We start from the raw sequence: 14,011 nt of genomic DNA, 5'->3' as shown, positions 1-14,011 counted from the left end.
TACTCTAGATAATGCTGTGAAGTCGGCAAAGGCTCAGTCAGCTCCAAGCTTTATTAGATGGTACAAGGAAGCAGAGACGGTGAGTCACCAGGCAGAGGGGAGCAGACAGGGCGAGGGCTGTCTGGTTCCCGGATGCAGCCCTGTCTTCCCGCCCTGCATGGGAGGCACACTCACTCTCGTCCACCCACGAGCTACGAGCTTCGAGCTTCGGCAGGCCAGGGTTTTCACAGCCAGAGGCCCAAGCATCCAGCAGTCACGGGAGAACCAGGCCTGGCGGCACCTTGGGGAAACCTGTCTGAGCATCTGGTACACGGGGAGGGAGACACAGGCAGCCATCTGTTAAGGGCGTGCCCTGTGCCAGGCTCTGTGTTAAGCCACGGTTTACAGGCACACGGTGACTTCGTCTTTGGGAAAATCCCAAGATGGAGGAACGCTGATTATCCCCGTTTTACAGGTGAGGAAGCTGCTGCCCACAGGAAGTAGATGAATGTCCAAGATCATGTAGCCAGAAAGTAGGGAACTGGGATGGTGAACCCAGGTCCACTGATGCGACTGTTCAAGTCGGCTGCGCAGCCTCTGATCAGTCCTTTATGACAGGCCAAGAGGCAGCAGAGGGTAGCCCTTCAGCATATGATGAACAGGAGAAAATGCCAGATGTTGACACTGCTAGGAGAGCAATTAGATTTATTCTTCACTTGATGTGACAACTTCTTTTTTAACCTAACACAGCACGTAGAGTGTTTATAAGAATTGTGTGTACTTTTGAGTCTATCACTTGGGACAGAATTTATATACCTATACATCTTAAAACATGTATTCAGCCGCTGCTAACTCTGTTCCTCTCTCAAATAAATGATCATAGGTTAGGTGTTTCATCTGAGAATGAGATTTATAATTGTGTTTACAATGGGATACTTTCAAAAATAAGTCCAGTAATATTTAGTAATCACAAGAACTGCTTGAATTGCAGATGGTAGGTTTATATAATATTACTATTTAATTTACCAGTGTCCACAAGAGAGGACAGGAGGGTATCTTCCACAGAGAGTATCACAGCACTAGCTAATAAGCCCTGTCTCAAGTCCTTGTTTTGTAATGAGGCAGGATATAAAGAAATAATATATGTCAGGAACCTGGGAACCATTTTTGACATCTCTCTCTGCCTCACCTTCCCATTCAATCAATCATCACCTTGTTCCACTTCTACATCATTAATATGGCTCCAATAGCCCATTTCTCCTGTTCCAGCCCAAGCCATTATCATTCTCAACTTGACCACTGTAGCAGCCCACTTCCTGGCCTCCTTGTTTCTCCCCTCATCCTCTTCCAATCCATTTTCCAGAGTAATCAGCTTCTAAAACTAAATCTGATCATGATACTGTGTTGTTTAAAAATCATCAATGGCTTCCTATTGCCTCTGGGATAAAGTTTGAAATGCTGGGATGCCCTTTCCTGCTTTTCCTTCATTTGACTCTTCCTCATCTACCAGATTTTGGTTTCAACTTAAGTTCCTCTGGAAAATTTTCCCTCATCTCCCAGACTTGGTTAGATTCCCCCAATAGACCCTTACACAGGACTTTCACTTTGCAGGATTTACCTGAAATAAAATAAGTATATGACTATCGGTTTCATGTTTCTCTATCATGTTCCAAAAGGATATGTGCCAGTCCACCTTATTCACCACTTGATCCTCAGAGCCCAGCACAAGGTCAGGAACACAGAACGTATTCAATACCTATTCACTGACTTCATGAGTGAATTCACATAAATCTAACCCCAATTCCTGCCTCCTCTGGTAGACAATGAGTACAATTTCCAACTTTAGTAAGATGGAGGTAATCAGATCTACTTCACAGGGATGCTGTGAACATGAAGCACAATCATGCCAATCACAGTGCCTAGCACAAGGCAAGGATCTGAGAAACAGTCATCATTACTACCAACAAGACCATCTTGAGTGGAAGAGACAAGGGCACTTTGAGATCCAGGCAGGCCAAATGGCAGGATGCAGGGGCCTTCATAGAACACAGTAACCTTGGTGCACTCACCTGGGCCTCAGACCAACCTATCCTCCAAGGTCCAGAGACTTGATCAAGCCCCTGAGAGCTGACTAGGCTCACTCAAAGACTGAGGCTCGTAGACAGTGTCCATTATTCACTGACTATGGGAAAAAAACTCTCCAATAGTGTATGATTCCATTTATATGAAATATGTACAATAGGCAAATCCATAGAGACAGAAAGTAGGTTAGTGATAGCCAGGGTCTGGAGAGGGGAAATGAGGAGTGACTGCTAACGAGTATGGGATTTCTTTTCTATGTAACAAAACATTCTAAAATTAGATAGTGGTGATGGTTACACAACACTGTGAATATCCTAAAATCTACTGAATTGTACTCTTAAAATGGTGAATTTTATGTTCTATGCATTATACTGCAATTAACAAAAACCTCTCCAGTGGACCACGTGGCCGGCTCCACCTCCCCTCTAAGCTCTGCCAAGGCCAAATTCATCAGTGTTTGCTCAGTGAGCATAGAATCAGAGAGAAGGGGTTATATAGACTTTGAAAGTTGAATGGGGTCAGGTTCTGATGGACTTCATGTCCCTCACCTGTCAAGAATGGACACTTCTATCGGTCTGGACACACAGTGTGGCAGATACTGTTAGCTACCCACTCAATATCCATTCCTCCTCTTATAGTTTACAAAAACATAACTTCCTTGTGGGTGGCAAGGGGCCCAACCCTGGGCAGGTTGTGACTAGTCTAGTCCAGTGTTCCCAAACTTTGCTGATGATAAAAATTACCTGGAGCATTTATTTAAAAAACAAAAGAGAAAAAATCAAGAGACATATCGTAGGCTCCCATTCCATACCCAGCAAATCACAATTTCCAGGTTATCTTTAGATTTTTAACAGGCCCCCCCCCACCTCCTGTGACTCTAATCAACATCAGCAAAGTTGAAGGAATGCTGCTGTAAGCCACTGGTGGCAATCAATTCTATGCCCAGCTTTCCTAGCATTTCTTGCACCGAGGTGACCATGTGACCAGTCCTGGTCAATGAGACCTAAATAAAATCTATCAGGGAGGTTTCTAGGAAAGCTTTTACTTACTAATAAAGGAAGAAAGACACTCGCCCTTCTGCCTTCATCCCCTCTTTCTACCTTGAATGCAGCTATGATGGATTCTATGCAGTAGCAACCCAAAAGAAAGGCCAATGGAATTTCAGGAACATCAACTTTACCATTGTGAGCAGCTGATATAATGCCAGCAACAGCCTAACTCCAACTTCATCTTAGATAAGCAAAATAATGGGTTGTTTAACCTTGTAGTCAAGTGTTTATTCCTTGCACCAAATGCATTCCTAATCATATGATAGATATTGCCAATGTTTGCCTCTGTGACACACCCCAGCCTGTCCTCCAATTATAACTGCCTTTCCCCTTCCGGGTGAGGGATCCCTTCCTCAGATATGTTAAGGCAGTGATTAGGGTTAGTCAAAATCTATACAAATGGCAGTCATCTATATTTTTAAGAGGACCATGCCCACTTCCTTTCTCTCTCTATATTTGATTGATCGTTTAATTCTCAGAGGACTTATTCCAAGTTCTTGGGGGGCATGTCACAGATATTCTTTGTGACACTGACATTTTATGAGATATCTCATATTTTATGAGACAGACATTTCATTTTCCTGAAAAGAATTCTGTCTGAAAAACTGTAACTAGGGTTGGCAAACTTTCTGTAGAGAGCCAGACAGTAAGTACTTTATGCTTTGTGAAACATACTTTCTCTGTTGCAACTATGCAACGACTCAACTGTGCTAAAAAAACAAACAAACAAAAAAAGCAGACATAGAGAACAGGTAAATGAAAGGGTGTGACTGCATTCCAATAAAATTTTATTTACAAAAACAAGCAGTGCCTGATTACACCCATGGGCTGCTGTTTGCCAACTTCTGAACTAAAAGACAATCTTCATTTTCAATAAGTTGAGAAAAAAATTGAATCTACTTGTAAAAATCAAATAGGTTATCACCACATCTGGTCTCTTGCTGTGTTCCTGCCACATAGAAAAATAATGAACTGGGAAAAGGGTATAGTGGCATGCAGAGGACTCACCTTGGTCAATGCTCATTCTAGTTATAAGTCCTTAGAGAACAAGGATGCTGCTACATTTATTGAGCACCTACTGTCTACCTGGGGCTGTGGGAGGCATTTTCACATAAATGTTAATCCACCAAGGTCCAAGATCTCAACCTAAAGTCCTGATATATCTTAAGAATCATAGTCATTCTGAGGTAACCTGGATAAGGGATACAGTTGTAACATGCAAATATCCTGTGACCCAGCCATAAATTAAAGTCATTTTACCATCCAGCCTACATTATAGGCAGAAAGAGGATAATACTGAGGGAAGTGAGATTAATGAGTGATTTATTTTAAAAGATTCCAGTTTCAGTGTTGTCTTAAATACGTATTTTTTCAGCCTAAGGCTTTTAAGTCACTTTTGTTTATCTACATAGTAAAACTTAGCAGAATATCTGGTTTTCATTTACTAATAATATTAATATTTGTGAAGGATTATTTCTTTTCATATGAAGGTTTTTCACTTGTGTCCAATGCATGTACAGGTTTTTTCTTTAAAATTTATCTTAACCAAAACCTGCCCTCAATTTGATGATGTGAGAATAGCCCAAAGGTTAGAGAACTGTGTTCATTTTAAAGCTGAGATACCTATTAGAACTTCAAGAAAACAGGAGAGTGCTCTTGATTCCCTCATTCACCACTAAAAAGCGGTTACAACCAACTGTGTCTCAGCTGGTGTACAACTATCACTGAATGACAGAGGCAAAATCCAAAGAGGCCCAGCCTCTGGCGGCTGTATTTTCAGCCTATGGCAAGTTGTATTTTCCAAAATGGTCACAGCAGTGAACTTCTAGAACTCTGCCATTCCCCAACAAAAGTCAGAGTTTCCTTTCCTCCCTTTCCCTTGAACCTCTACAGGATTCCTGACTGCTTCAACAAAGAAAATGCAGCAGAAGTGATGTTGCCTGACTTCCAAAGCTGGATCACAAAAGGGATACTCTACCACCTGGCCCTCTCTCACTCTTAGGATACTTGCCCTTGAAAGCAGCCACCATGCTGTGAGGAAGCCCAAACTAACCTACATGGAGAGATGAAGTGGGGAAGATCTGAAGCCCCGAGCAACAGCCAGCATCGACCATAAGAAATGCGAGTGAATGAGTCCTCAATGGATTCTAACTCTGCATCTTTGAGCCACCCCGGCTAATACACAGTGGAGCATAGGTGAGCCCTGCCTGAAGTGCAGATTCATAAGCAAAATAAACGTCGTTATTATTTTAATTCACTATGTTTCGAGCTTAGTAACCGGAACACAGACTTAGGATTGAATGCACATATAAACGAATTTCGCCTAAAACAAAATAAACCTTATGTTTTGCTCTCCACTTTGATTCCCAAATGCAAATAGAAATAAAAAATATACATACATCTTCCGATAGTGACGTCCTGCTGCAGGGCGGTTATATACAGCTGCAGGGTCAGTTGAGGGGCTGAGCCCAGGAAAGCCTGGATCACTGATGCCCGGCTGAACGCAGATCGGTGGGTGAATAGCTTGCCCTCTGCCTGGCCCACCTCCTTCTCAATTTCCTCTGAGAGGCCATTTTTTGGCATCTGTCGCTTCTTGGTGATGCTGACATAAGGCTCTTCGATGTGGCTTGACTGACAATAGATGCAGAAGACTTCAAAACACCTGGAAACAAACCAGCAAGTCATGATAATCAGAGGCAGACAGGATTCTGTCTTTTCTCAGTTACCCTGCTTTCACTTAGCCTGATTCTCAAAGCCTTGACTTGGTTACTCTGAACTGTAGTGTCTCCTCTAAAATCATCCTCTCTAAGGACCAGTTCTGAGCATGCAGTCCTCTTGAGGCCCTCCACCAGGCCAACTGGCCTGAGTATGAACCAAATTCAGAGGTGACACCGAAGGCCACTGAGGCAAAGAAACCAGGTAGAGAATGGAATGGGAAGTGGTTCAGGCTCCAGAGCCACAGAAAAACATTCCATTTCCCTTCCTGACACATATTAGCCGTGCAGCCCTGGACAGGTCATTTAACCCAAGCCCTTTCCCTCAATTACAAAGCAGAGATAAAACCTACTTTGCTGCACTGTTATGGAGATAATACAGTATATGGGTATGTGTGTATGCATGTATATACACACACATATATTTGTGTGTGTGTATATATATATATATATATGCACATATATTTTTTTCACATCCAATAGATGTCCCAAATCACCTCAGTTATAACAGCAGCTATGGGACTTCCCTGGTGGTGCAGTGGTTAAGAATCCGCCTGCCAATGCAGGGGACACGGGTTCAAACCCTGGTCCGGGAAGATCCCACGTGCCGTGGAGCAACTAAGCCCGTGCGCCGCCACAACTACTGAGCCTGCGCTCTAGAGCCCTTGAGCCACAACTGCTGAGCCCGCGCACCTAGAGCCCGAGCTCCACAACAAGAGATGCCACCGCTCGCTGCAACTAGAGAAAAGCCCACGGGCAGCAATGAAGACCCAACACGGCCAAAAATAAATAAAATAAAATAAAAAAATTTATATATATTAAAAAAACCAGCAGCTATGGTTGGAAGATCCCCCAGTAGTTTCCCATCTAGAATTCCCCTGGAAGACCACATTACCATCTCTGCTCTCTTAAGCCTTTAGGGGACATGACTAAAGTCAACCATGCCTGGAAGCCTGCCAGCTCTGTCTTATCTATGGAGTTTCAAGCCTGCCCTAGGGATGGAGCCTTAAGCAGTCACCTTTCTAGACTGATAGAGTACGTGGCTTTTAAAATTGGATTTCCCTCTTTAGGTAATGATATGGATATCGAAGAGAGGAAGAGTACTGACGTATACGATTTATACACACACACTCACAAATGGATTGAGGGATTGACAGAGGAATGGACAGATGTGTGAAATAAAACGTTAACCGTAGAATCTAGGTGACAAGTACTTGGGTGTTCACTGTACAACTCTTTCAAGTTGTCTTCTGCATGTTTGGAAATTTTCATAACAAAATGTTGGGAAAAAATATTTTTTTCCTAGGAATAAGAAAAATGTTCATAGCCTTAGGTTTAAAAATTGTTAAAGGACATTTTTTCCCCAAACGTGCATTTTTATAACAACCTTATAATGCTGCCAGAAGATTTTATGGCTTCGTTTATTTTACTGAGTATTGTTAACTTTGTACTCTCACCTCGAGGCAACCAGGGCAACAAGAATACATGCATAATTCGAAATAATAAAACCTGATGTAAGAAACGAAATGCAGGAACTTCTTTAGTGAATACAAAGTGGATATATTTTGTGATTATTATCCTTCTTCATTTGTTCCTGAGAGAAAAAAAGGTACGTGGTAGTATGGGGGGAAAGGGAGGGAGAGCGACAGGCAATTGTCTGCTACATTTTGTCCACTGGGGTCATGGACACTTTATTACATGAGAACATGTAAAACAGTGTGGAGCAGCTTGTTCAGCTGAAAACAATGAAGTTCAAGGTTTTGAGTTCAAGTCCAGCTGATCCAACTGAATTTGTTCTGAGGAAAAACTCAAATCTATGACTGAGGACTGTTTGAGGCCTAGCAACTTTACACTGTTGGACCACCAACCACAACAAGGGCTAGAAGACAGAATAAACTGACCATCTTCTTTATTCTCAAATATGTGATGAATGCAGATGCACTCTGCTAAGTGCTGTGGGGAATGCAAAGATAGCTGGGTACCCCGCCTCATTCAGAGGTACTCACAATCTAAGCAAGAATATGGGACCTATACATAATAAGGACAATAAATAATTAATACAACTAATATTTATATAGCACTTTCAGTTTATATTTCTCATATATTTACTCACTTAGAAAGAAAGCCTACTGCAACAATTTGAATCATACCATTATTTGTAATAGCAAAATTCTGGAAATACTCTAAAGGTCCTCAAATAAAACAATGATTAAATAAATCCTAATATATGTATTCAGTGAAATATTATCCAGTCCTTAAAATTGACAGTATACACATACATATACTGATATATAAAAATGTTTCCTATAGTTGGTAAGCAAAAGGAGTAAATTACAATGGAATATATACAGAAAATTCCATTTTTAATAAAAAGAAAATTACATATATATACATACACACAAATCACACACACATACACACCTATACACATAAATAGCGAAGTGCCTGAGCTGGCTCGTACTGACTCATGAGACAATTCAATAGTTCGGATTTATTTTTTTTTTTGGCTGCATTGGGTCTGTGTTGCTGCACACGGGCTTTCTCTAGTTGCGGCGAGCGGGGGCTACTCTTCGTTGCGGTGCACGGGCTTATCATTGTGGTGGCTTCTCTTGTTGCAGAGCACGGGCTCTAGGCACACAGGCTTTAGTAGTTGCAGCATGCGGACTCAGTAGTTGTGGTACGCAGGCCCTAGAGCACGTGAGCTCAGTAGTTGTGGCTCGCAGGCTCTAGAGCGCAGGCTCAGTAGTTGTGGTACATGGGCTTACTTGCTCTGCAGCATGTGGGATCTTCCCGGACCAGGGATTGAACCCACGTCCCCTGCACTGGCAGGCAGATTCTTAACCACTGTGCCACCAGGGAAGCCCAATAGTTAGGAATTTTGTGAGCCAGGTCTTAAACAACTTCGTAACTTGAAATAGGCCATAATGGAAATACTTAAATCATAGAAATCAGCAAATACTGCAAATCAGGGCTTCCACCCCCGCTCTGCCACCCCCCAGACAGTTTACGGTTTACCAGCTTACCACTGTAAAAATATTAGTAAGGATATACAACAAAACATTAAGAATTGTTTTCTTTAGTTAGCCAAATTAGAACTTTAAAATTTTTTTAGCTGTGCTTATCTGTTTTCTGCCCTTCTGTCGTTTCAACAACAAATATATTTTACTTGAATAATAAAATTAAGCTCAAAATTTTTTTTTTTTTTTTTTTTTTTTTTGCGGTACGCGGGCCTCTCACTGTTGTGGCCTCTCCCGTTGCGGAGCACAGGCTCCGGACGCGCAGGCTCAGCGGCCATGGCTCACGGGCCTAGCCGCTCTGCGGCATGTGGGATCTTCCTGGACTGGGGCACGGACCCGTGTCCCCTGCATAGGCAGGTAGACTCTCAACCACTGCGCCACCAGGGAAGCCCAAGCTCAGAATTTTTAAAGACTAAAACAAACAAACAAGTGAAACACCAGCACATGTTAAGAGCTGAATGAATAAAATGAAGGTTCAGAGGAAAAAGCAATTCTCTGGATGCTGAAGGGGGAATAAAGCAATTCTCTGGATGCTGAGGAGGGGCTGTGTTTAATGGAAAGCATTTGTAGTCTACCAATGGAAATGAAAGAAGGTCCCAGAAGGAGCTAATCACAGAGGTGGCCCTGAAACCCAGGTGTGCCCCCTTGCAATCCACTGTTTTTCCCAACTAATAAAAATCTTAGCACAGTTTCACATGTAGTAGGTGTTTAATAAATTTGTGAAAGGCCCTAAGACTTCTGCTATTTGCCACTACTGGTTAAGAAAACTGATAAGAAACACACTCTACTATTCTTCTTGGAATTCTGCAAGACTCATACAATTACTCCAAATGTTTTTTGTTTTGTTTTGTTTTACTTGAGAAGTTGTCTAAATGTAGCCATAAATTAAGTGTTTTCATCAAAATCATTCAAGGTAGTTTTTCAGTATTGTGTAGACCAAGGTTTGGCAAACATTTTCTGTATTTACAAAGAGTAAATATTTTAGGCTTTGCAGGCCCTGGTCTCTATTGCAACTACTCTGCCACTAGTGCAAAGGCAGCCACAGACTACACAGAAATGAATGAGCATGGCTGTGTCCCAATAAAACTTTATTTACAGGGCTTCCCTGGTGGCGCAGTGGTTGAGAGTCCGTCTGCCGATGCAGGGGACACGGGTTCGTGCCCCAGTCCAGGAGGATCCCACATGCTGCGGAGCGGCTGGGCCCGTGAGCCATGGCCGCTGAGCCTGCGCGTCCGGAGCCTGTGCTCCGCAACGGGAGAGGCCACAGCAGTGAGAGGCCCGCGTACCGCAAAAACAAAACAAAACAAAAAAAAAACTTTATTTACAAAAACAGGCCATAGGGGGATTTCACCTGTGGGGCATAGTTTACTGATTCCTAATGTAGGTAATCAGCAGGTTGATCTATTTTTTTTTTCCACTTTATCCCATTTTCAAGCGCCATAGTGGAAAGAGTTTTTATTCCTTAGCTGAAACCATGCATGTTGGTGTCAGCACAAATAATCTGTGGTACCAGAGACCCTCTAAGGTAGTTAATAAAAACACGTTTTCAAAAGAAATACTGATTATGATTTCCTATACGCCACGTTATCTTCCTATGACACACATGCTCTGAGAAGCTACACAAGAACCAAACTGGTTAAAAAGAAAGAAAAGCCACTTGCATAATCTCACTGAGCCTCAATTCTCAACTGTAAAAAAAAGATAATGACAGATAGCTCACAAGGTTTTACAGTGGATGGAATTAAATACTGTATGTAAAAGCACTTTGCAAGCAACAACAAGAAAACTCTTCAAATTTAGGCTATTATTGTTTTACAGTCTTTTGAAAGTTTACTAAAGAGAGAAGTACAATGGTGAATCATTTTGCAATATTCTATAAAAAATACTAGACTCACAGATATAGAGAACAAACTAGTGGTTACCAGTGGGGAGAGGGAAGGGGGAGGGCCAATATAGGGGTAGGAGATTAAAGGGTACAAACTATTAGGTATAAAATAAGCTATAAGGATATATTGTACAACATGGGCAATATAGCCTATATTTTATAATAAATATAAATGGAGTATAACCTTTAAAATTGTGAATCACTATATATTGTACACCTGTAACTTATATAATATTGTATATCAACTATACTTGAATAAAAAAATTACTAGAACTTCTTAGCTTTTACTTTATAAAGCCAGATTTTTATGTACCATTTTTCCTCATTATACCAGTGAAGAAGAATGGGGGAAAATTCCTTGAACCTGTAACTCACTGATATTTATTCCTTCTCCCAGTTAATTTAAAAAATTAACCTAACTGTAAAAGAATGATAAACAAATTTTGCTGTTGTTAAGAGGTGCTTTTCCCCACTCTGTTTTTCCAGAATATCTATTATCATTCACAATAAGATTGTCCTTAAAATAGAAAAAAATAAATTCAAGACATTATTCAATGTTCGTATTGTTCCAACCTAGGCTTAATGAGGAAACAACCCTTCAAATTGCAACTACAGTTTTAAATATAAGACTGATATAAATGAAATATGTTGCTCTCCCAACGCCTCCCTAAAGAAGGAGCGGGGCCTAGTTTGTAGTCTTTAGCCCATAATCATTACAGTGTAATGTAATGCAGCTGAACTGAGTGAACTCAAAAACATCATCTCACCTAAAAAGAACATGAGTTTGGTTAGTTAGGACCCACCCCAAATTAAACAGAGCTAAATTATCCCAAAACAGTTTTAAAATATTACTAAGTCCAATCGATAAGAAGGGAAGAGAGACTCTCCTTTGTTTGGGAGAAATAATTTTGATCTTTATGTGAAGCTGATGTTTTAGAGTTAGAACAGAATCAAACAGTCAGCGGGAAGAACTTGCAATAAGATATTGTCACGCTAATACACAACATCAAGTTGCTTTTCTTTTCATCTGGAAGCTAAGAGGCTTGGAACCACATTTTGCGCATCTCAGCAGGGGTCCAATATCTTCTTGAAAGAAATCAGCTGCATTAGAATGAAAGCGCCCTTGTTAACAGAAGCGGGTTGTTTATTCCTTTGTTTTTTATGTTTTATTTTGCTTTTCCCCCCAAAAGACATTGACCCATTCAGAATTTTCTGGAAATAGGTCTCTTTATGGTGTTGAAACTTTATTTATAGTTGAGAAGTTATCTCTCCAAAGCACCAAACTTTTTTTCTTTAACAAAGTTAAAATATTTTTACTGTAAAAACTGAAACATGTAGAAACGTATAATAAAAGAGTAAATGATGCACTTTTCTATATTTTTCAGGAGAAAATGAAAATCACCCATAACTCCATCATCCAGAAATTACCACTCTTGCGTCTCTGGCCTTTCCACCTCTTCCAATTCTTCTACCACCTACATCTGAAGTTCAGTATTATAAATTTGTTTCTAATCCAGATAGAAACCCTTTGTTTTGCTTTTCTTACAGAGATGAAAGATATCAAAACAACACATTTAAAACTCTCTTCATGGTCCTTAGATAAGCCAAACTCTACTTCATTACCAGAAATTTCTTTTTCTACTTGCTTTGTGTTAATACAGTTTAATCTCCAGAAATGTCACTAATAGTTTTTCTTAACGCCCAGCAAGTGTTGGGGTCTTCATGGCACTTGTGTTCCAACTTCATTGACTGCGTTTAGAAGTTAGGCAGGGCCCCGAAGACATTTGTACAACCCCGTATGTTCCACATCCGAGAGAAAAGAATGATGCGTGGATTTCTACAGTCATGTATGAGAATTACGTAAGTTAATATTTGTAACACGCGCAGAACACTGCCTGGCACACGCCACGTGTTTGATCAATTTAAATTCAATCAGCTGTATACACTTCTACTCTAATGGCCATTTAGAACCCACCTCCTAAGGGCCCGTCACGACACAAACTCATCCTGCCAGATCCCACCTGATCTGAGGGAAAGCATGTCTTTTATGAGGTCGAAGTGTATAAAACTGACCTTTCTGTTCGTTAAATTCAGTTGACTATCGGCAATTTCCTACGCTCGCCTCTAACAGGAAGGCGGTACGCCCCGGCTCGATTCCCACTCTCCCAGGTTCCTGTCGCATTCCTGTGACAGCGACGGTGGAGCTCAGGAGCCGAGCGGGCCGGCCTGGGCCCGGTCCGCGACACCGGCCACCTGTCCCCTCCCCCGGGAAGCCCGACCCCGCCGCCGGGGGTCCCGCACGCACCTAAAGAGTGGCCCGAGCTGTAGCAGGTGCAGCAGCAGCACGAGCGGCCGGTCGCGGCTGAAGTCGCGGTGCACGAAGAGGAGCGTGAGCTGCACAAGGGCACAGGGCAGCAATGAGAAGAGCAGCGTCAGCGCCTGCCACATGCCGTCCCCGCCCGAGCGGTAGGTGCTGCTCAGGTACAGCGCCGCCGTCGTCTCAGCCACGAACAGGAACACGGACGCCAGCACCGAGCCCGGGAATTTCATCTCCGCGCGTCAGCGGCGCGCACCGGCGACAGACGCGGTGGCGGTAGCGGTGGCGGTGGCGGCGGCTGCCCCGGGGGCTCCCGGCATGCCCGGCCCCAAATGCTCCCGCGCTTTGCGTTGCCCGCCAAGGGCGCGAGACCCGGGCCCTGGAGCTGGGCCTGGGGTCAAGGAAACTGGCGGGGCTGGGGCGGGGCGCGCGGCCGGGTCGGGACACGCCCACACGCACCGTGCGCCGCCCGCGCGCCTCAGGGCCCGCCGCGTCTCTGCGGTGACGATCCGTGGGCAGGCCGCGAACCCGCGCCCAGCTACAGCCCGCGCCGAGCTCCACAGGAGGCGGCGGGCCCCGCCGGCCCCGCGCTCAGCCGCTGGGTCCTAGAGCCCTTTGGTCGGCGCTCGCGTGGGAACCCGTCACATCCTTTCGAAAACCCGCAGCCCATGGGGCCTGGAATCGGGGTCAGGTTGCCTTTCCAGCCCAGTCTCTATTTTCTGGAACTAAATAACGCCTAATTCCTCAAAGGACCAGCGTTTCCGGTCACTTAAAAATAAGCAGACCACACAGATGCTTTTCAAAGTACAAGTGTATTATCATGCACCCAGGATGTACCTTTTCGCTGGGCCAAGTCTGAAGCATTGCTTCCAAGGTGAAAGAGCATCAGTGATAATCCCTAAGAGCCAACGCTTTCTTTCCCAGAAAAACTGCCTTCAAAATATATTCCTCTGTGGGCTTCCCTGGTG

The 14,011-nt window shown here is 43.1% G+C and overlaps 1 protein-coding gene across 1 annotated transcript in view; it reads right to left on the bottom strand.

Annotated features, from left to right (window-relative positions):
- The window catches only part of XK (X-linked Kx blood group antigen, Kell and VPS13A binding protein), a gene marked incomplete at both ends in the record, with an annotated part of 33,534 nt that extends 20,258 nt beyond the window's left edge, over positions 1-13,276 (bottom strand). Inside the window, 2 exons of the mRNA XM_079727746.1 lie at positions 5,510-5,772; positions 13,032-13,276. Coding sequence (XP_079583872.1) covers positions 5,510-5,772; positions 13,032-13,276 — 508 coding nt within the window. The remainder of the gene's footprint in view (positions 1-5,509; positions 5,773-13,031) is intronic.
- Positions 13,277-14,011: the final 735 nt, after the last annotated feature.

Source organism: Hyperoodon ampullatus (genome assembly GCF_949752795.1).
Source record: "Hyperoodon ampullatus genome assembly, chromosome: X".
Classification (NCBI taxonomy): domain Eukaryota; kingdom Metazoa; phylum Chordata; class Mammalia; order Artiodactyla; family Ziphiidae; genus Hyperoodon; species Hyperoodon ampullatus.
Note: the sequence above shows the minus strand (reverse complement) of the source record. Positions and strands in the feature narration are given on the sequence as shown.